The sequence below is a fragment of the Microcebus murinus genome, chromosome 19 (genome assembly GCF_040939455.1).
Source record: "Microcebus murinus isolate Inina chromosome 19, M.murinus_Inina_mat1.0, whole genome shotgun sequence".
NCBI classification, from domain to species: Eukaryota; Metazoa; Chordata; class Mammalia; order Primates; family Cheirogaleidae; genus Microcebus; species Microcebus murinus.
In genome coordinates this window covers 21507214-21531455 of record NC_134122.1, presented here as the reverse complement: position 1 = coordinate 21531455, position 24242 = coordinate 21507214, and the positions used below count along the sequence as shown (strand labels likewise).

Sequence of the window (24242 nt, the reverse complement as noted above, 5' to 3'; positions counted from 1 at the left end):
ACTGGGCCAGCTGGCAGGGACAGGGTAGCTGGGGCAGAAGGGAGTGCCCAGAGGCGGTGGCGGAGCTGACTGCTGGAGAGACAGAGAGGGGCCGCCTGCCCATCTGCATGATGTCCACATCATCCCTGGGAGGGAGATACTGTTATCCTTGCTTTACAGACTGGGAATCTGAGGCTCAGAGAGGTTAGGTAACTTGCCCAAAGCCGCACAGCACTGCAGTGTGCTCCCAACAGCCACAGAGCCTGGCCTTCCTGCTCCCTTGAGTTGGACAACGGCCGCTGCCTGGCACTCAGACGCGGCCTTGCTTCCCAGGCCAAGGAGCCCAAGGCCATCATGAAGATAGAGCATCTAAATGCGACCTTCCAGCCAGCCAAGATCGGCCACCCCCACGGCCTGCAGGTCACCTATCTGAAGGACAATAGCACCCGAAACATCTTCATCTACCACGAGGATGGGAAGGTGGGTCATGGGGGCCAGGCTGTGGGGAACCAGGTTGGCACCCCCACAGGTGGCATCTGCCCCCAGCACCTTGTGCCCTCAGGGGGGAAACAGCAGTCCTTCGTGGAGGGGAAGGGATAGCAGCGTCCTTTTGGCCACCACTAGCTCTGCTGGCGGGGGGAGCTCGGCCCTTGGTGCCCCACACCTGCCCCTCTCACCACCCTGACACCAGCTTCTCTGGAGGGCCAGGGCCAAGCAGAACTCCCCCGAAGTCTGTCCTTTGTCCTTGTGCCAGACCACAGAGGGTGGCATGGAGCCCATCCTGCTGCCTTGGTGTGTCCATCTCACCAGATGTCTATGCCTTGGCTTAAAGGGTTAAATGGTCCTTAAGTCTTGAGAAACAGCAGTTGGAGGCTCCTTCTAGCCTCCTTTGGGAACGTGTCCCGTGTCTATAAATACTCTGTGCGTGGTGCTGCAGATTTGTCCATTTTAGGCACCATCTGACGCCTGCCCATATGGAAGATGAGCCCCGCTCCCTGCAGCCGCGCCTCCCACATGCTGGCCGCGGCCGCTCGCGGCGCCTTTGCTCACGCTTGTGTTCAGGGTTTCCAGGATCGTGACTGTGTGAAATGCTAGTCAGACCTGCCGGTGGGGCAAGCGACTACTTTCCTCTGCTGCGCGTGTTTTATCTTCCCGGGAGCTGACGGTTGTGTTTCCCCGTAGTTAGTTAACTGTGTGCTTGCCGGACATTCCAGGACTGTGGGTGTCTGGACGTAGCCTCTGGCCACTGCTGTCTGGAGATGTCTCTCCCACAGCCTCTTCTCTCTCCTGGGGGTCCCTGCTCCTGGGCCCCCAGGTCTTGTTTGGTCTCCTCCCTCCTGTGTTGGAGCACACCCTCAGGCAGCTTTCTGGTAGGTCGTCTGGGAGCCGGCACGTCTGACGTTTTCCATCTTCCGCTGGTCTAGCGTTTGGCTAGATGTGGAATTCTCGGTTGGAATTAGTTTTCCTTCCTAATTCTGAAGACTGCACCACTGACCCCTCCCTCCCTGTGAGTTTGTCCCCGGGGTTTGGATGTTTTCTTTTTTTTTGTTTTAGACAGAGTCTTACTCTGGGTACCCTGGCCTGCATCTGTCTCTGGGGCCCTTAACGCACATTCATGAGATCAGGGGAAATTCCCTTATTTCTTTGGGAATTTCCTCCCTCCACTTTCTCCATTCTCATTCTTCTGAAACTCCAATTATTCAGACATTTGCTCTAAAAAAGAAAAAAGTCTGGTTCTCTCATTTTTCTTCTATTCCCATTTTTTTCCTCTACTTTCTAGGAAATTTCTTCAACCTTCTATTGAGGGTTTCTTTTCTGCTCTCAAAGTTGTAATTTTGCAGAGCTCCTTTTGGATCTTGGGATGTTCCTTTTTCAAATACTGTTCTTGTTTCATGATTGTAGTATCTTATCTCTAATTATTAATGTTAATTTTTGAAGTTTTCTTATCCCTGAAAAACATTATTTTCTTCTAAGTTGCTATTTCCTATTTGTTTGTGGATTTGCTCTGACTTCCTTGTGAGAAATTTCTCCAGATATACTGGGATGTGGGGCTGGTTGGATTCTCCAGAGAAACTGCCGCTGCCCAGTGGGGACCCACTTGGGCCCCGCGCTGTGGGGGCTGAGAAGGGGAGGAGGGGCTCTGCATTGGGGGGGGGTGCCTGGGGCCACCGTGTGTGGAGCCGTGCGGGGTCCCAGGCCGCTGTTTCTGGAGCACACACTGCCTCTCTTTTACCCTTCCTGGAGAATGAACCCCCACTCCTGCCGGGGGACCTAGGGCTGTTAATGCCCAGCCTTCGGGGTTGTGCACTATAAATCGGGCGCTTCTCAGCTATGTCCTCTCTCGGCTTTGGTCCCGCTAAGTCGCTCTGCACTTGTGCACCTTCTGGCTAAGGTGTGAGCAAATCTTCAGCTTTATCCAGAAGCCTCCAGAACCTTCCTTGAGGGGAAACTAAGGCCCAGGCAATGCAAAGAGGTGGCCACAGAAACCTGGGGGCTTTGGTGAGACATGAAGGACCCACCAAAACCCCACTGTGAGGAGTGTGAAGAAGGTGGCAGGTAGCATAGTGGGAGTGGCCACCTAGTCCTGATTCCACGAGAGGAAAGGGCTGTGCAAAGGCCCTATGGCCGGAGAAGCTGACCCAGGACGAGGGAGGCAGGAGCAGAAGTGGGTGAACACAAAATGGTCCCCCCCAAGGTGGGCTGACTAGCACCTGGAGGGCGTGCTGAGGATTCCTGCCTTTACTGGGGTGCAGTGGGGAGTCTGGGGGTGTCAGGCCTCAAGGTGACCTCTGGCCCTCCCACTGGCTGTGGAGGATGGCGCAAGGGGAGGCAAGAGGCTGCTGCTGCTGAGCAGAGACGGCAGTGCCAGGCCGGGTGGGTGTGCTGGGACAGAGCTGGGCACGGGGGGGCGTGGGGGGAGCTGAGTTCCCAGAGGGGCAAGGTCACAGCCAGATCCATGGAGGACGGGGCAGGTGGTGGCACTGGAGCTCTGGCCTGTGCAAGGGCAGGCAGAAGGGCTACCAAGGGAAGTAAACCCAGCGGAGACCGTGTCCTAAAAGCTAAGGGGAGATGCCGTGTGGGCAGGGGGTCAGCATTTGGGAGTGGGAGTCCCCAGTGGAGGGCTGGTGCATGGGAGGGCTCCCCATAGAGACCAGTGCAAAAGTCTGGGTAAGTGTGAGCCATTGCAACTGCAGAGGGGGTGTGTCACTGGCAGAGTGAGGTCTAGATGTGGGGTAGGTTAAGTACAGGGTAGGTGGGCCCGGACAAGCATGGACTCTTGGAGGGATGGTATGGGGAGGGCAGGGCACGGGGTGTGTGTGTGTGGCTGTGGGCTTCATGGCCAGGCCTGGGTGGGTTCGGTGCTGTCAGAGGGGAGGGCCACGGGGCAGGGCTTGGGTGGGAGAAGGTGGAGCCCAAAGGTAGGGTGGGGCTAAGTGGGAGGGGCATATAAGGTGGACCACGGACAAGGGCTGGAGGTAGGTGTGGCCAGTAAAGGGCAGCACTGGGCTGGGCTGGGCCTATGGTGTGAGCTCTGGGGCAGAGGGTTAGGTTTGGAGGTGCCACAGGGCACAGGTGGGTGGCTGGAGGGCCGGCTTCATCCTGGACTGGGGTTTGCCCACAGACACAAGGCTGAAGGGACTGGGCTAAAAGGTCGGACTTGTGGGTCACAGGGTCCTCTGGCTCCTCCTGGAATGCAGTGTCTAAGTGAGGCCGGAGCTGAGGGTGAGGAGGGGGCCTTGACAGAGGCCACACTCCAGGCTGACCTGGACAGGAGGGGCTGGGCATGAGCACTGGTCTGGGGCTCCCCACAGTGGAGCTGGAGGGACAGAGATTGCCCCAAGGGCTCCAGCCCCGCCACCTTCTCACTTGGGAGTGGTGCTGCCCTTCCCCTCAGCTCCAAGTGGGCTTATAAATAGATGAGCTTCCCCTCCCTCCCCACCCCCGACCTGCACAGCTACAAAATAAGGATCTTCACAAAAATAGCTTGAGCTGAAAGGAGAAGAGGCTGGCCTGTGCACTGGGCCCTGCACCCACCTCCTGCCTGAGGGGTGACTCCTCTGTTCCCCTGGAGGTGTCCGAGGAAGCAGAGCTCAGGAGGGGTTGCCCCTCTTTAGAGAGCCCTGACTCCTGGCCCCAGTCAGCCCAGCCCTTCCATCCCCCCCCCCTTGGCCCATGGCCCACACCAGCCTCTGACCCCTAGGAGATCGTGGACTGGTTCAACGCGCTCCGAGCTGCCCGCTTCCACTACCTGCAGGTGGCGTTTCCTGGGGCAAGTGACGCAGACGTGAGTGGCTGCCCGTGGCAGGGGGACATGGGGAGATAGACCTCAGCCGTGTGCCTGCCCCCTAGTCTGGGATGACTTTGAGCCCTGTGGTGGGTCAGGGGACTGGCTGAGGGCCTGCCCTAAAGTTTCCCTCTCCTGCCCTGTTCTGGGGGACTTTAGCTCAGCTGCAGCAGACAGGGAGGGGGAAAGGGGTAGGGTAGGGTGGCCAGCTTGGACCCATCCTCCTGCCTGGAGGGCCCTTGGGGTGGGGGTTGAGCCAGCTCCTGAGGGACCAGTCTCCCTCTGCCCCCCCATACACACACGTTTTTCACCCCAGCTGGTGCCGAAGCTCTCCAGGAACTACCTGAAGGAAGGCTACATGGAGAAGACGGGGCCCAAGGTGGGTGTACAGGGCATGCGAGGCCCAGGCCTCACTCCCAGCTCAGCCTGTTTCTTGCTAGTTCTGTTGCCTGGGCCCAGGCTGCCAGGGCAGGAAGTGGGGTATGTCACAGAGGGTCTTGGGCCGAAGCACCGGCGACTCTCCCTAGTGCTGAGTGCGACTCTTCCTAAGCTTGTCATCTTGTTATGGGCGGCCCTAAGACCTGTAACAGCAGGTCAGCTACTGGTCCTCATGGCCCCTCGTCTGTGCCCAGCTGGGATCTCAGATGACCTAGGACCAGGGTCCTGGGCTTTGGGTCTGGCCCCCACCTCCTACACCTCTTTAACGGACCCGTGTGCCTGCGTGGGCTAGGCCACATCATGCCACCATGCCATTCCCTACTGTGTGTTGGGGGAGACAGGAATCCCAGGTCCCTGGGCGGTGGGAAGTGCAGGTGCAGAGGGGCCTGTGACTGAGGCCTGGACCCCCACCTGGGGCCCACCAGGAAGGCTGGAGACACGGGATTGAGGGGCGGTGGTGCTGGTGTGGAGAGGAGGGAAGGGCGTGCAGGTGGGAGAACAGCGCGTGCACATGCCCATCCTGCACTGGTGTGGACAGAGCAGGACCAGCGGGGCCCAAAAGGCCCAAAAGAGCTCGCACACCTTGCCCTGGTGGGACAGCTGAGGGCAGGGCCCTGCTGGTCACTGGCCTTCTCTGACCCACAGCAAACAGAAGGCTTCCGGAAGCGCTGGTTCACCATGGATGACCGGAGGCTGATGTACTTCAAAGACCCCTTGGTAAGGAAGGGCTGTAGCCACTCTGGGGAGTGGTTCAGCCAGCCCCACCTGCCCTGTCACCTGTGGGAGAACTGGTACCTTGCTGGAGGTGGAGGGGCTTCATCCCCTACACTGCCTGGGCCTGGCCTGGCTCTGAGCACAGCTGGGCTTGGAGAGCTGCCCTGTGCCTGGGACCTGCCCCCATCTCCAGCTTGGTCCCACAGGACGCCTTTGCCCGAGGTGAAGTCTTCATTGGCAGCAAGGAGAGTGGCTACAAGGTGCTGGATGGGCTCCCGCCATCCACCCAGGGCTACCACTGGCCACATGGCATCACCATCGTCACGCCTGACCGAAAGTTCTTGTTCACCTGCGAGACAGAGTCGGACCAGCGGGAGTGGGTGGCAGCATTTCAGAAGGTGGTGGACAGGCCCATGCTGCCCCAGGAGTATGCAGGTGAGGGCAAAGAGGCAGCAGGGGCCTGCCTGTGGGCAGCCTGGGCTCCCTGTGCAGTGTGACAAGCCTGGTGCTGTCCCACTTGCAGTGGAAGCCCATTTCAAGCACAAACCCTAGCAAGAGGAGGTCTGGAGGCCCTAGACACCGGATTCACTGCAACGTGGCCAAGCCGGCAATGAGGTGGCCAGACCATAGGAGCATCCTGAGGCGGCCAGCTGTCCTAGACCCCATGCTCCTGGGGCAGCCCTGGGCATGGCCAGGTAGGGCCTGGGCTGTAGTCACTAGGACCGTTTTCTCTGGAACCTCATCACAGGACCTCTGACCCCTCATGCTGCTGTGACCACACCCAGCCCCTGAGCCCCCTGCCTGAGGGCCGGGCGGCTTCCCAGCTAGAGGCAGGGCCCCCCCTAGGTCCCTGCCACCCGCCTTGCCTGAGGGAACTTCTAGGCCCCATAGCGGGACCCCCAAGACCAGCCCAGGGCTGCTGTGGTCAGCGGGCAGTGGCGCTGGCGTGGCCACTGGGACCTGCTGCATGCTGACCCTGCCCCGGGCCCTCCTCCCCACTCCCTCTCAGCTAGTATTTATTGAGCATCGACGGGCCGGGGTCAGGGTGGAGGTGCACAGCCCTTACCTGCAAGGAGCTGACCCTGCAGGCGCTGCTGGGGGCAGTTTTCCAGGCAGAGCAAACGGTGCGCACAGATCCTAGCAACCCAGCAGCTGGAGCTCCCGTGCTCCTGGCCCTCAGGGTCAGCCAGGCGCTACTAGGCTGCTGCAGCTGCCCCCTTGCTCGCTGGGCATCTCTACCTGTCCAGCTTGGTGCTCGCTGACCAGCGACCGCTGCCCACCAGCCCTGACCTTGCAGCCTTTGAACCCTTTGAGGATGGCAGCCTGAGTTGCTGGCGGCCAGTAGTCTAAGGCCTTGTATTTATTTCCCACCCAACCTCCTGTGCCGAGTCCCACAGTACAGGACCTCACTGGGCTCCCCATGTATGGGAGTCGTGCAAGTCGTGCAGGACAGATCCTGGCCATCTGTGGAGGCCAGGTGGGGTGTGTAGGTGGGGACACCCCTGCGGTGACCTGGTGGCCTAGCACCCCCAGCCCAGCTGAACTGTACCCCAGGGGAGCCCTGGACAAGCGGGAGGGTTCCTAAGGCCGGGATCCTGCCGCCCCCATTGCAGCCTGGAATAAAGTGTGGCTCTGGCGTGTCCCCAGCTGTGTGTCCAATGCTGGGGTAGGGAGGGGACTGAGCTGGGAACACATAGCCCTGCCCCAGCAGCCTCCACCTGGGCAGAGACAGAAACAGGAGAAAGCCCCGTGTCAGTTCTGAGGGGCAGCGCCACACGGGGTGCTTGGTGCCCCTCCAGGGGCCTTGTGCTGCCTGCTGGTCCAAGGCACTGAGTCCAGGTTTGTGGTGCACCTGAGCTCGTCATGCAGAGAGGGTATGTGGCTTCCCATCCCAGACACAGGCCCCCTCCCCAGGGCCCACACCTGCCCCTACAGTGGCTGTGGGCCCCAGGGCCCGGAACCCTCACCTCACCTCCACCTGGCCTAGAGGACTAGCCCTGCCCATCGCTGAGGGCTCTGGTGCAGCCTCACGTCCTCCCACAGAACGTGCTGAACCTCACTTCTCAAGTGGGGACCCAGCAGGCCTCCCAACCCCAGCCTGGGGGTCCCTAGGGCAGGTGGTCCCTAGTGCTGAGGACACAGGCAGGGTCCCTGACACCCTGAAGGAGATGGGGCCAGGTGCCACTATCCACTACTGCTCTTGGATGGTGAGGCAAACAGTCGGTCCTGGGTCAAACATGAGGACCTGGGGTGCCCCTGGATCTACCCCACTGCATGGGGTCAGCCCTGACCACAGCCCTCTTGGGCTGATCTAGACCCTTCCTCCTCCACGGAAATGTGGGCATGTGCCCTGCATGTGTATATGAGGGTATGTACCATGCATTCTACCAAGGACAATGACAATCTTAACATTTTAAAAAAGAAACCACAAAACTACTTTCTAATTGGAAGGAAAGAACTCTTTCAAACACAGCAGGAAACTCACAACCCATAAAAGGTCAGTCACTTGGATTATGTGAAGACCCTTGGCAGGGACCAGCACAGAACTAGCTAGGCTGCTGGTGGTGTCAGGGCCACTGCCAGGTGTGCTCGCTGTCCAGCACCGCTGCCTGGACCACGGGGCTTCAGGGATACCAGCCCGTGCTGCTGGCGTCTCCTGAGTTAGATGATCACAAACATGCAGGTGCCACAGCACGTGTCATGTAGGGAGGAGGATTACCTAGGTGTGTGGTTGCAAGTGTCCTGCACGGCTCTGACCAGCTAGCTGGCTTTTTCTGTGTTTATCTAGTGTTAATCCTGAGCAAAACCGCATGTCCCCCACACTGCTCAAACTGTTCCTGAATACCAATCGTGTTGGATCAAACATGGTTTCTAAACATGAAGAACATGGGGGCAGTGCTGTCCCTTCTGAGAACTCCCTGGGTGACTACAGTGGGGTGAGGGGACTCAGTGCAAAAGTGCAACCCACCCCTCTGCAACTCAAGGGCCAGCTCTTTGAAACTGGGATACCCATAGCTGGAGGATTTGATTTTTTTCAAATTTCAACCCAATTAAACATGTATTCCTAACACCACAGCCAGGTGAGTCACAGGCACCCCCAACACGGGCTTCGTGTCCCTCTGCCCACACCCAGTAGTCTGGACAAACCCAGGACACCCCCACACCCTGCAGCCCGGCCCTGCCTGAGGCCCCCATGCCGGCATTCAGGGGTTGGCCCAAGACCCACAGGGCAGCCCCAGAGCTATTCAGAAAGGACCAGTGCTGCAAAGCCCAGTATAAAGGATTTATTTATGCTCCACAGTTGACACAAACCTTCCTTTAAATTTCATTTTTACAGTGAATAAAGTTGCATGTCTCCCTCCTGCCCACGCACGATCACTGCATATTAATCTACAACTTTCACTTTAATCGTGAAAAAATAAAATGTTTCCCCTTTTATAATTATACTGATAACGTCTGGAATGGCATCAGTGATAAAGGACAGTCTGCCAACTCCTGGACTGGTTATTTGGTTAAAACCTATTAGGTCCAAGGATCAACCACCCGGTACAAATAAATATTGCATTATGAAAGACGGACAGTCCCGTGGTGTCCCTTTTTATAAAACAGCATTTCCAGAGCAGCAGCTTGGTGCTCACAGAGACCAGCAGGGTGTGGCTTTGGGGTCCATACCAAGTCACCTCAGGCCACACCAGACCCCAGTGGGCAGGGTCACAGCTAAGTACCACGCAGACACCTGCCTGGCCAGCGCTCGCCCACCTCCCAAGAGCATGAGGATGATGGCATGGCACGCACACACTCTGTCTGTGACCAGGACAAACACATCGTGATTACAGAGCCACCCGTGTTCAAACAAAAACAAGATAAAACTGCTCACGTTTGAAGACCACAGGAGGCTGAGCTGGGTTCACACGTCTGAGTGGCCACTGTCTCCTCTGGCCCCCCACGGGCTGCGCTGGACATGCTGAGTGCAACTTGCCCAGTCCCTGAGGATAGGCCTCCTAGTGTCACCCTCGGCCCTCCCCACAGGAACCGGAAACAAAGCACTGGGAGAGGGTGAGGCGGCAGCAAGGCCTGTGCTTTATTGTGGATCAATCTCCGGGGAACAGGCAGCCGGCAAAAGCCCAGGGCCTTGCTCTCGGGCCCCAGCCACACAGTGACAGGCAAGCCACAGGCCACGCCACCCTCAGCCACCGCACATAAATAGAGACAGACACCGCACACGCAGCTACCGCCAGCCTCAGAGCCGAGCCCGCGGGTGTGAGGAGCCGCACTCCGGGACTCCGTCTGAAATCATCCCTTGAGCTGTCGACTGGGGGGTCTCCGTGTAGCTGGGGCAGCTTCAGTCCAGCTCGATGGGACTGCTGTCATCGGGGCTGTCCTCACCCTCTTCCTGCTCTGAGGAGCCCATGAGGCTGCTGAGAAGGTTCCCTGGAGGGAGACACCAGGTGGCAGGTGCCAGAGCAGCTCTCTGGTCACCCCAACCAGCCCCACTTTCCCACGTGAGTGCACCCACCACACCAGGGCGTGTTCCGGGGGTGTCTGCGACTCTCTGGAGTACACAGAGCTGATGATCAGAGAGAAATGCTCAAACATGTCAGCTGCGTGGCTTTAGGGAAGAAAGAACCCCAAATATCCACCAGTAGGGGTCAGGGTAAAGCCACAGCAGAGGCCTAGGAAGTTACCAAAACAAGTCACAGAAATATTTATAACAAGAGAAAGCTGTAACATAAAACACTTGCATGTTATACTCTTAAAATTATATATAAATAAGATGTGTCAAAGTTTCAAAGGCTGCACATAAAAATGCCCACTGCTGTCACCTGTGGGTGTGGTCACCATTGACCTGATTTTTTACCCAAAGAATAACTGTTACTCAAATACAAAATAAAAGTTCAAGATGTCCCCTTAAACCAAACCATGAGCTAGACAGAACAAATGAAAAGTTAAACAGTGTTCTTTGGATATAAAGAGACAGAACCTTATCTGCAACCTTCAGCTCCCTCCCAGTGAGCACGCTGACAGTACTCTGTCGGGGGAGAAGCCGATTCTGAAGTCCGATGGGAAAACAGACAACACTGCGCCTGGACACTCCTGACCAGCAGTGACGCTGGGAGACAAAGCCAGATGTGGCAACGCCACACGTGCACACAGAGCCACCCTGCAAGGGCCAACTATATGCTGGAATTCAGGGAGGCCAAGGAAGCCCCTCCTGGCCAAGTCAGGGGGCATCGGCGCAGACAGCAGATACAAGGGTGGGGCCTCCACCCCACACTTACCCTAAAAATGGACCCTACACGGATAAAACAGGAAAAAGCAAAACTTAGAGTCAAGGGGACGCAGCTTTGAGAGTAACCTCCCCAAGGAAGGCCTTGCTGCGGAGCCCTTTCAGCAGCCTACACTGCCCACTTACCTAGCAGGCCCCCATAAGAGGATGTCTGCTTGGGCGGCACCCCGAAGAACAGCTGTCCGATCCGGTCCAGGTACTGCAAGAGCCAAGGCAGCGTGGTCACCAGGCGCAGAACGTGCTGGAACTGCCCTCGCAGCACAGCACATGGACTCCAGCATTTCCTACCCCAACACACTGGGCCCTTACCTCGTTGTACATGGGGTCCCTCCGGAGGGATGGCTGATACTGCTCACACAGCACCGTGAACACCGTCAGCTTGCCGCTGGGCACAAGAAAGCCGTCAGACCTATGTCTGACGAAAATGAAAACAAAACGAGAAAACCACACATCCCAGTATCCACACAGACATCCACATGCTCATGTACACACACACACATCTGCGCACAGATCTATACACACTTATTCACAGCTATACACAGCTGCACACAGTTCTATACACACACTGCATGTAGTTGTACACAGATCTATCTACATACTACACATACTCCTATGCACACATCTGCACACACCCATACAGGCAAATCTATATAATCAACACACTCACATCTATCTGCACACAACCCTACAGACACCTACACACACCACACGAACTCACACATGCACACCTGAACAAGAAAGATTTACCCATCCACGGCCAATAGCAGAAACCAGATGAAATTAAGCAGGGGCTCCACGAACGGAGGCCCATCCTCGATGGACGGGTGCTTCTGTGTGTATGTCGTGAAGACCACTGACGCGCTGCTTTTGTTTTTTAAACACAGAAATCTGGAAGTGAGAACATCCCAGTGAGTGGAAACAGTGAAGGAAGCTGGTGCAGGTACGGAGAAGCCTCCTTGGTCCCTCCCAGCTTGCGCCCACAAGGACCCCTAGCCCTGGGCTCAGAGGGCTTGTGCTGCGCACAGACGTCCTCAGGGCAGCACTGAGGAGCTTTACGATTCACTGACGAAGAGTATTGAGAGTACTGAGAAAGGCTCATCCAAGGTCAAGATACGCACTTATACACAGCTATGAACAGTGGGGCCAGAGCCGAACTTGCGTCCCTGACACTCACTGAACTAAAGCCTCCCCTTGCCCCCACCTGCATGCACCGGCCAGACACCTGCCTGCATAAGAATGCTCAGCACACAGGGCTGACACCCGGCTACTGCTGGACAGACCCTGGCTTCCACTTGGCAAGGGACACTACTCAGGCAGTGCCAGAGGACACAAAGTGTTCAGGGCTCCAGAAAAACCATTTGCACCATGATTCATTCACAAAGCTGGGGAGTTAGATTTTAAACGATTTCATTTTCACACCCACGGCTCTGTGGCAGAGTCCTGCAGCTGCCAGGCACAGCAGGGCACTGGGGCGAGTCCTGCCCCAGTGCCCACCTCCCAAATCGAGGCTTTTCCTTAGGGAGGAAATCAGCGTGACCACGTGTAACCAGTTTTTATCAGGGAAGGGAAGGGCCGAGTCTGTCACAGAGTGCCTAGCAGTGCAGACGGCTGGTTGCTGGGACCCATGCACCCCACCTTGGCAGGGAACTGGGGGGAGGGCCTGGCGGATGTTCACTAACAACCCTAGAACTCCGAGGCATGTTTCGGTATTTTAACATAACTGAGGGAAAGGAAAAAAGGATGAGGAAGGCCTAGCTAGAGTAGGGACTTTACAGGGCCAAGGAAACTGGTAGGGGGCGACATTTAGTCGGGGATCTTGTGCTTGCACTGAGGGTTTAGATGCACAGAAACATCTGCAGAGACCAACACAGCCTATGGAAGCATGCACACTGTGTGTTCCAAGATACTTCTTAAAACCTACTAAATGTATTAAAAATTATTAGTCACTCTGGGTGTGGTGTGAGCTGTGTCCTACCCGGAGTGGACTCAAGGGGACAGTGACCTGCTGCAAGGCAGCCTGAAACCCAGGCAGGGACTGAAGCAAGGATTGGGTAAACAGTGAGCACCTACTGTAGGACGGCCTGGGCCACGAACATGTCCACCTCGCTGCGGAAGCCCCTGGAGGTGGAGTACTCCACGAGCATGTGGGCACAGCCCTCCCCGTCAGCGGAGTGCAGGAAGTGGTACCGAGATTCACAATAGTTCTGCTCTGTGAAGGGACAGAAAGAACACTTTAATACAGACATACCAGGGACACAACACATCACAGAGATGTGAGGAGATTCACCTCCCCTACACCCTGCCCCACTTGCCTGCACTGTGCTGCACGTCCCGCCTGTGTTAGGAGCCCCATGTGAGAACGTGGGGATAGGGACAGGTAGACCCACTGCCCACTCAGGGCAGCTCATGGTAAACCCTCACCAAACACCAAACAGCGAGAGGGGGCAGAGCTGGTCACCAACTGAAGACCTTACTGTTGTGAGGCTAGTGAAGCCGCTAGGTCCTGCCCTTGCTCATGTGCACATCAGGGTGAAGCATAAAAACCACTAACACTGGTACTTCTGACCGACTCAGATGACCATTTCATACGGAGAAACATGACAGAAATGCTAACAACTGAGCCTCTGCCGGCACAGCACCTTGAACTTCAGATCAACAGGAAGGATAAGCCCAGGATTCTCCTTCCTGCCACAGACCTGCCACGTTGAAATAGGCAAGGCCACGAGTGACTCCTCAAACCTCACACCTGCTCACACCCTCCACCCACCCTATGCCATCCCCACACCTGCTCACACACCCTTCTCTGTCCCTGGGCCACCCCCACACCTGCTCACACACTCCCTCTGCCCCTGGGGCCACCCTCACACCTGCTCACACACCCCCTCTGTCCCTGGGCCATCCCTACACCTGCTTACACACTCCTTCTGTCCCTGGGGCCACTCCCACATCTGCTCACATACCCTCCACCCTGGGCCACCCCTACACCTGTGCTAGCCTGGCCCTTCCCATCCATATCTGGGCATTACCTTGCCCCATCACCGCCCCTCCCCCCAAGTGGAGCCCTTGTCTGCCCTCAGTGCCCAGGGCCCTGGTGCTGTATTCAGGACAGTCTGAGTGACAGGGAATACTGACTCTATTGTTTGCCTCTCTTCTGTTTGTCTCTCTGCACCTCCAAAATAATAACCTTCTAGTTTTAGGGCCTCCACATGAGGACATCATTATGGAAGTAACTACACCAGACATTACCAAGCCCAACTGCCCCAGAGCAGAGTGTAACTCGTATCCCAGGAGAGGCAGAGGTGGTGACTCAGGGTGTGGCTGTCAAGAACAGTAGCCCTGCCCCACTTGGAGTCTCTGTAAGCTCCAAGAACCCCCAGTTGGAGACTCCCAGAGTCAGGGATGAGGGCCACACCCACCCCTGGGGGGCAGCTGCCAACACCAGCACATCCAGCAGGGTCTCTGTGGACATCGCTGAGGAAAGTCCCCCACGTGCTCTGGACACCACAACCGACCCTGTGGTGGGAGGGGCTCCACGACAGACACTTTACTCCTCACATATCCTGACAATTGACACCAAACACACGCCTCGACCACTTGTGCAACACTGCGCACATGCGGCACACAGTGCTCATGCCACTCCCTTACGCCTGCTACCTTCCTGAAGGGCCCCACGCACAGGCGTGGAGGAGACATGGGCCACAGCAGTACTTGCTGCCCAAGGTCTTGAAGGAGGTGACCCCCCTGAAGCCACAGGGCCCAACTCATCTGCAAGATGACAGGTCAAGGCTGGGCCCAGGGGCTGTGGGGGGGGGGGTCTGAGGGCCTCTGCCGCCTCACTCCTGCCTGACACAGTGGCACCTGCTGGGACTCAGCAATGCTCACGCCCCAGGGCTGTGTGCTATGGGGGAGGGGTGCTGGCACAGACGGACAAGCAGGAGCAGCAGAAAACCTGCTTTCGAAAGCATGACCAGGGCCGAAACCTACGGGGAGGATAAGGAGGTCCCTGCCCTTCTGAGGACCAAAGTGACCCCAAGGAATTGACTCAGCCAGATTCCTCCACGGAGCTTCCCTCAACTTTCTGGCCTTTGAATTCTACTTAGAACTGATGGACGCTCACTCACGTGGCTCTGGGTGAAGGCAGGGAAAGCATGACAGGTGCCAGGGGAGCTGACAGCCTCTATTACAGCAGAGAGCAGGGCGCAGCCAGGTGAACCTGACCCAGGTGAAGAGAAAAGGTGTGGCCTCTCAGTCCCCTCCGCCCAGTGGGCAGTGCCTGGCAGGCTGGGGCTCTGAGATCTCAGCACCAACAAGGGCTGGCGCCTGGTGGGCACCCAACGTTCATTTGATGGATGGGTGAGAGGAGGGCAGGATGGAGTTTGGCTTTGCTGACCTGCAGAGAACACACACATTCATCCAATTTCACCACTTGTCAGAACAGAGCTATTTCCATGAAGAGCTTATTCACAAAGCTGATCTGCACTAATTTCTGGAGGAAAGTCACCTTCGGCCTAGACCTGAACTAGAAGGTGCCTGTGCCCCACACGGCTGTATCTCTCCACCTCTCTCACCTAAGCTGCCCAGATAGACGCCTGCGGGCCCAGGCACGAGGCAGGGCCAGCAAGGCCTACTGCCAGATCATGTACCACATATACTTCCTGGGGACCGCGCTCGGGAGGAAGCCTTTTCAAACCCTAATGAACAACATGTCACTTGACCAAGATTTATTGAGCACCTTTTCTGGTACCCAAGCAGCAGATCTGGAGCTACGAAACCAACCACACTAAGCCCAAACCTCCATGATCCCCACTGCATGGACTGAATGATCCCCAAAATGTTTAATCAGAAAATGAGACTGGCTCTGCAGAGAAAACAGCTCCGCCAGCTAAGCATGGGTCGGATCAGCACCAGAACCCCAGGGCGCAGACGTCCACATCTCCTGGAGAGAGCAGGGGGCACCCTGGGTACCAGCAGGAAGAAAAATGGGCTGGGCCAACCACGGCTGCCACCCTACCACCCCCTTGGGGCTGTCCTCAAGTAAGGGTGGCTGAACCTCAAAGCATAACTGCCCAGGTTTCAGAGCGCAGAGCCTCCCTCCTAAGTTATGGTGGACGATTCCAACGGATCAAAACAGACAATGCAAACGCAAGCTCCAGGAGCAGAGGGGCTGGGCCGTGCTTGCTGCCAGGCCCCATCACTGCCAGGGCAGAGCACCTCCCACCTCGCCGCCTGGGCCCCAGGGCCTACCTTTCCACAGGGTGAGGGCCAGCAGCTGGTGGAGCCGGGGGTGGCCCAGCTTCCCAGACCCTCCACTGGACCACTTCAAGGCTCTAGACACAAAGGCCACTCGCTCCGGGGAGTTGGGGTCCATCAGACTGAACACTTTAGCCAGGTTTTCTGAAAATAACAAAACAGACCCTCATCCAGGGAAACACGCAGCCACTCTAGTTCTCCGTACTGCACATCTTACAAACATGAATTAAAAATGACAATTATTCAACTTGCAAAGAACTGGTGTGTTGGTGGGTGTCCCTGGGGCTCTGGTGCTATCCAGGGCTACCCCCAAACGATCTCTCTGCTGCAGAGGCAGCACCGTGTGCCACAGAGCATGACAAGGAAGGACAAACGCCTTTCCAGCCTCATGGCTTAGTAGTCCAAGTTGGGCAGCTGGGCAGAAGGGTAGGCTGTGCTGGGAGCAGAGCCTGGGACGGAAGCAGCAGGCTGGGTTCCTGCACAGCCGCCGCCACTGGGCCCACAGGACCCTCATCCCCTCCCGGCCCACGTGGAGGGCTCTGCCAGCTGCCCGCTGACCAGACAGAGCCTAGCCTGCGGACAGAGGGCACCCACTCGCCAACTCAATGCCATGCAGAAGGCGTGTCCTACGGGTGCCAGTGGGCTCGACTCACTGTGACTGGGCAGCAGCTGCCTCTGCAGCAAAATCAACCCCAGCACGCGAGAGACCCCAGTAGACATGGGATGGAGGGAAGAGACATGGAGACGCCACGTCAAAGAGCAGCGATGAGAGCAGCCACGGTCCCTTGTGCCCAGCAAAGCAGCACTGCCAGTTCTCACCCAGCAGCTCGTTGGTCACTTCCACCTCTGCCTTCTCCAGGGACTCTAGGACCAGCATGGACAAGTCCGCAGCACTGTTTTGCTACAAATCATTTAAGAAACAATCACACAGTTAAGAACAAAGCTCTGATTTGTGCAGAACAGATAATATAAAGCTGGGTAGCGGCTCTGGTTTTCTAGACAGAAGCCTGTGAACATACCAAAGCTAAGGAAATATGTTCTGAGCACCGTGTCACTTAGAATAACTGAGAACCCCTGGCCTAGGAGCAAACGAAACAGGACCATTTATACCCAAACAATACATGTGTAGCACCCAATGCCCCAGCACAAGGGGCCCACAGTGGCCGGGAACACCAGCACCCTCTGCCACAAGCCGCCAAAGTGGCTGGAGCCAAGGATGGCCCGACGTCAGGCACCAGGCCGCTCCCTCGTCTGCCCAGGGCAGCAATCTCGCCATAGCAGGACACACTCACCTGGCCATGACTGAAGAACAGTAAGGCCCCTGAGTACATGAGCTCTCGGGCTTCGATGTGTCTGCTCTGGGACATGTATCTGCAACAGGGAGAAAAGCTGTTAGCTGAGGGACAACTGCTGCAGATACTCCCCAGGGCGGGCGAGTTCTCATCGCCACACTCGCCACGTCGGGCATGGTTTGGGAGTTAGATGCTGAAGGTGCACAGGGGAGCGTGGAAGCCTCAGTCCTGTGCATACACACCTTTTATCAGGAATGGAAACAGCAACTCTTGAAGCACACAAGCTCCATGGGAAGGAAAAGAAGAGTCTGTCCAGCTGTCCAGCTCAGCATGGCCACCCCAGGGGCCTCTCTTCTCCCTTTAGGCCCAGTTCCTCCTGACCACGAGGGCCACTTGGAGCGCCTCTGGACACAAAGGTCCCTGCTCTCTCAAGCTCAAGCCTTGCCCACCTGAAGACTCTGTGGGTGGGGCCACCTGGGCCCAAACACTCCTGGAATCAGACAGCAGCCCCTCCCTGAGCAGCCCCTCGGTTTCAGCAGAAGGGACCCTGCAGGGCACGACTTCCATCTTCAAGACAGGCCTTGCCTTGGTGGCCAGGTGCTCCAAGAAGGAGCAGAGCAGACGTACACACATCTCAGAACAGAGGGGCCACAGGGCACACAGGGATGAGAGATAGGGTCCGACTGGGGACAAAAACTGCAACCTCACCTCCCCCCCTTCCTCTGAATTCCATGCACTCCCATCCCTGGGACAGGTGCACCATCTATCTGCGCCCTCCTGTACTGTACACCACCTTCCTAGGGCAGGGACCAGCCTGGGTGGCCTTCACCCCTGTGAAGCCAGGAAAGCTGGCCTCTCAAACCGCACAGGGACAGAGCAGTGAGAAGCCTGGCTGGCACCTAAGCACCCCAGAGCCATAGGCAGGGAGGGTGGGGCTGTGTGCAAAAGACAAACACTGGGAGGCAGCTGGGCCCTGCCTGTGAAGAGAAAGTGTGGGGGCAGCAGAGAGGGGCCACGCCTCCCAAAGCACTTTGTTTTACTGGTTATACGCTTATCTTGATTACCGTTATCTTATTAGCAAAACAATATAACCAGCCAATCAACTCCTTGTCTCTGGGCCAAAATTTCCTTGGACAGAGCCATATTTAAACACAAATCAAGTTAAAGAAAAATATCAAGTAAATAGCAGTGCAGGTGAAATAAACAAACAGAAATGCACAGATGGCTCAAGTCTGGGCAACGCAACTTTAGCAGGCCAGCAGGGAACCCAAGTGTTGGCTGTTCTATTAACCACAGGAAAGGTCTTTTATTCAGAAAGGCATCACAACCAGATACCTTGGGGGAATCCCATTAGCTTGGCAGACAAGCCCCCCAACAGGAGACCCCATCTGGCTGCATTTTGAGGGTGGCCACCAAGAGGTAAAAGACAACACCCCAAGCAAGATGCCACCTGTCAGGCCACCAGCAGTCTTTAGTCTCTCTCAGGCTCCAAACCTGGATGGAGACCCACCCTGTAAGCACTCACAGGGCCATTTATCCTGTGACCAGCCATTCTCATTCCTAATTCCCATCCTGCAGAGCCACCGCCTAACTCTCCAAGGATATTGGGAGCCACCCTGCAGAATCTCAGAGCCGTTCCATGCGCCTGCTCAGGGCAGCAGCAGGGTCTGTAAGAACAAGTACTCACAGTATACAGCCACACACTGCCATCTACATGGACACTACGGAACCGTATGCACTCATCGTATGTGACCAGCCAGGTGAATTTGTTTCTGCTTACGTGTGACACTACAGAGTTCTAGACTCTTCTAAGGTACAGTAAGAGATAACCTTTTAGAAAACCAGATGAAGAAAAAAGAATGCCTTGAGAGGCAGATAAACCAAATTCCTGGGATAGGGAACCTGCAGATGATTACGGCAACACCCCCCCCAGCCAGCCTGGACCACGACCGCCCCTGCGCTTCCTGCTCCCAGGGCAGAGCAAACTCCAGAGGGAAGAGGCAGGGACACCGTGAGGCTCCTGTGCGCATAGCCCTCACCTTGTGGAAACCACGTGTTTCCTGACCAAGGGCAGCTGGTAAAGACAAAACAGTCCGAGGTAAACATTAAAACGATTTGCTGCTTTTTCCACTGAAGAATCAAGCCCTGGGAGTTTTTGTTTCTGGGTGACTAAGCAGGGACTGGTGCCCTCTGAGGCCTGAGGCCACAGGAGAGTCAAGAGTGGCTGGAGCAGAGCCCGGGTGCCCCTACCAATCTGTCCACACAGCCCTGACCGCTGCAGCTGCTGCATACGCCACATGAACACCCCAAAAGCACCTTTTATACACTGAAATAGGACTTCTGTCGTCCTCGGATGAAGAACATTCTGAGTTGGCGCACGTTGGTGCCACTAGCCCAAAATGGCAGCATCTTTATCCACGGAGCATGTCCGTGCAAATATTACAGTTTATGTTGCTCTTATTTCTTTCTCTCTCACACGTACAAGAGCAGAACACAGAAATGGAAGTATTAACACTAGTGATAAAAACTGTGTGGGTCAAAAGACAAGCTCATGGGGCAAATCTCTAGCCTGTCACCCTCACCAGCTGGAGCCCACTGTGTTCCAGCCCAGAGGGTGCATAGCAAACACTTGATGCAGCAAAGCATCTAACAAGGGACAGTTACAGACTGCACAGTAAGGTCCCCACACTGACTGACACATTAAAACACCCACACCTGGACATGGAGTCGGCTGGTGCCTGCTTTCAGGAGAGGACTGGGGGCCACACTGCATGAGAAACAGTCGCTGCAAGTACAATACTTGAACTGACAAGGCACAGCTGCCTGCACTGCCAACAGCTCCCTTAGGAAAAAGTTTATCTTAGGCACTGGGTTGAGGCATGTGCAGAACACATATTATAAGTTTTTCTTTTTAAAAAAATTTCTTTATATGACTTAAGAGGCAAAATATTATTTCAGGCCACAAACAATCAACTCAAACAAATCTCAGGAAGAATCATGTGGCAGGAAGACTCACTTTCCGTGGCGGGGCAGAGAGCCACAGGAACACTGGGCAGGGAGTGGAGGGCAGACGCCAGGCCCAGCAGTTCTGATAGTGGATGCCACGCATCGCTGCCACCTGGGCTGGGCTCTCAACCACATCAAGTTTGTAAAAGCAAATGTGCAAACACTGCAGCCAACAGCGAGGCCCCTGAAGACCAGAGGGTGGCACTTGGGCCACTCTGGCAAAGTTATCCCACAGCCACAGAGATTTACTGACTTCATGAGGCACCAATAATCCCACAGGCCGGGAAAATGGACTCCCTCCCCATCCTGGCAGAGAGAAGTCTGGAGAGACAAGGTGACCTCCCCTAACCAGTACTATCCACAAGACAAAGGTGAACACACTCTACACCCTCTCCGCCTCCAATGCAACCAGGTGGACCAGGAGCTACTACTCAACTTCTGTGGGACACACCCCCTGAGACCCTTCTGGGCCACCCAAGTCCTCCCTCTCCTCCACCTGAAACTGCTGTGGGATGTAAGTGAATTAACAGTGTCACCTGGTGAATTTATCCAACAGCCAAATGAATTAACAAATTGTGGTAGAAGCACACGATGGAATATACCACTCAGCAATAGAAATCAATCACATGGATGAACCTCAAAATAATCACACTGAATGAATCTAAAGAGACAAAAAAGAGCACATGTATGTGATTCCACTTACATACAATTCTAGAAAATTAAATTTATTCTAAATGAGGGACAGCAGATCAGTGGTTGCCTGGGACAGGGGTGAGGAAGGCTGATTAGGAAGGCACAGGAGAAAGCTTTTAGGGGCAATGGGTACTTTCAATTATCTTGATTGGTGATAGTTTCATGGGTGCATTCGTATTAATAAATCAAACCTGATCAAATTGTATATTTTATGTAAATATTTAAATGTAAATATGCAAATATATATTTATTGACACAAAAACATGAAACAATTTAGCATGATTTGGGGAATTTGACTTCTCCACAAGCTACCACACCCATGGAGTACTCTACGGCAGGGCTGGGAGTCTGCATGGAATTCTGCCCTGGGTGAACAGGGGTGCTTTCCGCAGGGACCCCCTGGGGCTGTACAGTGAGGTAATGACCTAAGAGGGTGCCTAGGCTCAGACAGGTTCAACGTGTCTCTCCTAGGTCCCAGGGAGTGAAGCCCAGCCTTTGGTCCCTCCCAGTTAACCCTCACAGTTACCACCTTCACACTCAGTACAGGGCGTGGGGTATACAGATCATCACCAACCTAATCTTCCTACAAAATACTCCCTCCACCTGGGGAATCGTCATTTACAAGCTAAATTAACAATCAAATAAACCTCTTATCATGGCAAACTGGTTCAAAACAAGGAACTTCATGTTTATTTTTGGGAAGATCCATCTTTTGCTGAGTAATAACTGGGCAAATATCTACATACAAAACTTCAAGAACAGCCAATCATCAAGGTACACATCTCAAGTGAAGAAAAAGCTCCATGGCATACAGAGTCACAGCTGGCCAAACCACCTGGAAAGATCATTGCTATAGTTGTGTCTGGAGCCGCTTACATCTTTGGCTGCTCCTTAAAGAACAATCAGGTTTCAGAGACAACAATGGCCTGGCCCCGCTCCACTGGGAAGTTGTTACTGTTCAGTGACAAATTCAATTAACATTAAAACTCACCACTATAAACATCATACCTTAAGGACTTGTTTCTGCCACAGGTAAACTTAAATAGTCTCCAAGTAAAGGGAAAAGCAAATCTCTTTCTAAACCACTTACCACACAATGATAAAGCTGGATGCAGCCTGACTGGTTTGTATTTATAGAATGTCAGGAGTTAATGCCTAGAAAGTTCTAGAACCAAGGCTGCCCTTCAGGTCACTCAGACTCAAACAGTGACTAATCCCTCTCCACAAGCCTGTAGTCAGGGACTCCAGACCAAAGCGCCTAACCCCGGCTGCACAGAAGGGTCTGTACAAGTAACAAGAAAAACCTCCTCATGTAAGACTGCAGCAATGCTTCATCCCAGACCTGCCCAGTCAGCTGAGATTGAGAACTACTCACTTGAACACTCGTCTTCTTTCTTTTCCTAGCACAGATATACGTTTTAAGTAAGGCCATGGTACCTGTTACATGCCGGGGACTGAGGGGTCATCCCACACCTCACTTGGTGGGATTTTCACCACTTAACCACGTCACTCGCTGACCCGGGACCCTGGTCCGACTCACGGATAGTGTTTAATACAAATGCAAGTTAGTAAACTACAGCCAGAGCAGAAGCACCCCCAGAGTTCCCAAGACAATGATACCACTTGTTATTTAAAGAAAAACTTAAAATCTAGGCCTAACAGAAGATTTTGGGGCAGCGGAACTCAACACACAGGATGCAGCACACCTGTGCACAGAGGTACATGGAAAGGGTACATGGAAAACGCTGGACTTTCTGCTCAACTGTGCTATGACCCTAAAACTGCTCTTAAAAGCCTATTAAAAACAAAATAAACTAGGTCTAAACTGTGTAACAGTCAGATCGACTGCCCTTAAATATTATACCAAAACATTCGCTGTCCGTGGCAGTTTAGAAATAAAAGGTTCTCCACAGAACAGATGAAATTCTCTGGAGTTATCTCCAATGCACGTCCGAGGTCTGGTTACTCCGCCGCCAAATTGTTTTCCTGCCTGAACCACCCCGGACAGGCGACGTGCGCGATGCACAGGAATGTCACACCCAGAACCAAAACCTGGAGAAGCAGCTGTGTGACCGACGGCCGGCGGAACCCGCGGGCGCTTCTTGGCCTGCTAGTGGCGGGGCACGGAGGGCTCGTGCATCCAGCCCGGGACGCGTGCAGCGCGGCCCCTAAGAGGTTACCGGTCCACGCGCTCAGCCCGCGGCCCGCACCGGGCGGGTGGGCACCGCACGAACAGCAGCGCCGCGAAAACGGCCGATTTAGCACAAAACAGAATGCGGGGAACGCGGGGGCGGCATAAGAGACAGGGTTTAAGCTGACGACCGGACCCTCCGCAGGAGGACGCCCGCGACTCCGCGTGGGGCTCCGGAGCCACCCGAGCTCGGGGTAGGCGCGGGCAGGGGAGGCGGGGCAGGGCCAGGAGAAGGAGCGGAGCGGGCCGGGGGTTAGGGGGAGGCCGGAGTGGGAGGCCGAGGCCGGACCGGGCAGGCCGGAGCCCTCTGCCCCGCGGCTCCTGGCTCCGACTCGGCCTCCGCGACAGGCAGAGGCGGGGGCCAATGGGGGTGCGGGGCGAGACGGCGCGGCCAATGGCAGGCGGCGGGGGCTGGGCGGCCGGCCGGGCCGAGGCGGGCGGCGGCGCCGCGGTACCTGAAGAAGAGGGTCCGGTACATCTGGTGCGCCTCGTAGTAGTCGCCCTTCTCGACGCTGGCGCGCAGCTTGCCCTCCACGCGCTGGACGCCGCCGCGGTTGCGAGCGCCATTCCGGGCGCCCTCCTGCTCGGCCATCGCCGCCGCCGCCGCCGCCATCGGGCCGGCGCTCCGCGCAAGGCTGACGCTGTCGCAGGCGCGGTCGGCAGCACCTCCCGGCTTCCGTCCCGGCGGCGCCCGACGCCCTCTACGGTGGCCGTGAGGAGCCGCGCGCAGTCGCGGAGCGGGCGCGCCGGCGACCGGCACGTGACCGGGGGCGGGGCCGCGGCGCCTGCGAGAGCGGTACGTGACCCGGAGGCGGGGCGCTCGCTGACGCCATAATGGCGGCGGCGGCAGCCGCGGCCCAGAGGGGAGACTGGGAGGCTGCAGGGAGCTACCCCGCCCCCAGGGAGGCGAAGGGATCTAGACAGGTCCGGACACCGCGCAGGGAGCCACTCCTCCCTCAGGCCCCAGCGGGCGTCATGGGCTCGGGAGCAGGACAAGCTGGAGCGACTCAAACGGCCACGCGTGTCTGGGGAGACCGCTGGGAGGCAGCTTCGAGCCGGGGACGCTCTGGGGAGTGCTGAGGGCTGACCCTGGGGAGGCCGAGCTGG

The 24242-nt window shown here is 56.1% G+C and overlaps 2 protein-coding genes across 5 annotated transcripts in view; one reads left to right on the top strand and one right to left on the bottom strand.

The window, feature by feature from the left end:
• Positions 1–22777, top strand: part of ADAP1 (ArfGAP with dual PH domains 1) — a 58567-nt gene extending 35790 nt beyond the window's left edge. For 2 of the 4 annotated variants that reach the window (XM_012759114.3, XM_012759112.3), the window contains exons 6-11: positions 313–459; positions 4181–4264; positions 4581–4643; positions 5348–5419; positions 5623–5851; positions 5940–7061. In XM_012759114.3, the coding sequence (XP_012614568.1) occupies positions 313–459; positions 4181–4264; positions 4581–4643; positions 5348–5419; positions 5623–5851; positions 5940–5968 (624 nt within the window). In that variant the 3' untranslated portion in view covers positions 5969–7061. Of the gene's footprint in view, positions 1–312; positions 460–4180; positions 4265–4580; positions 4644–5347; positions 5420–5622; positions 5852–5939; positions 7062–11587 lie in introns of those variants that run through there. The other 2 variants (XR_012913499.1, XM_075995230.1) reach the window with 2 other exon arrangements.
• On the bottom strand, positions 9469–23888 carry GET4 (guided entry of tail-anchored proteins factor 4). Its single transcript, XM_012759116.3, has 9 exons — positions 23591–23888; positions 17246–17324; positions 16773–16854; positions 15948–16097; positions 12774–12912; positions 11451–11591; positions 11013–11088; positions 10830–10902; positions 9469–9847 (listed from the first exon to the last, which is right to left on the bottom strand). The coding sequence occupies exons 1-9, from the start codon at positions 23746–23748 to the stop codon at positions 9759–9761; spliced, it is 987 nt and encodes a 328-aa protein (XP_012614570.1). The 5' UTR covers positions 23749–23888; the 3' UTR covers positions 9469–9758.
• Between the last annotated feature and the right edge of the window lie 354 nt (positions 23889–24242).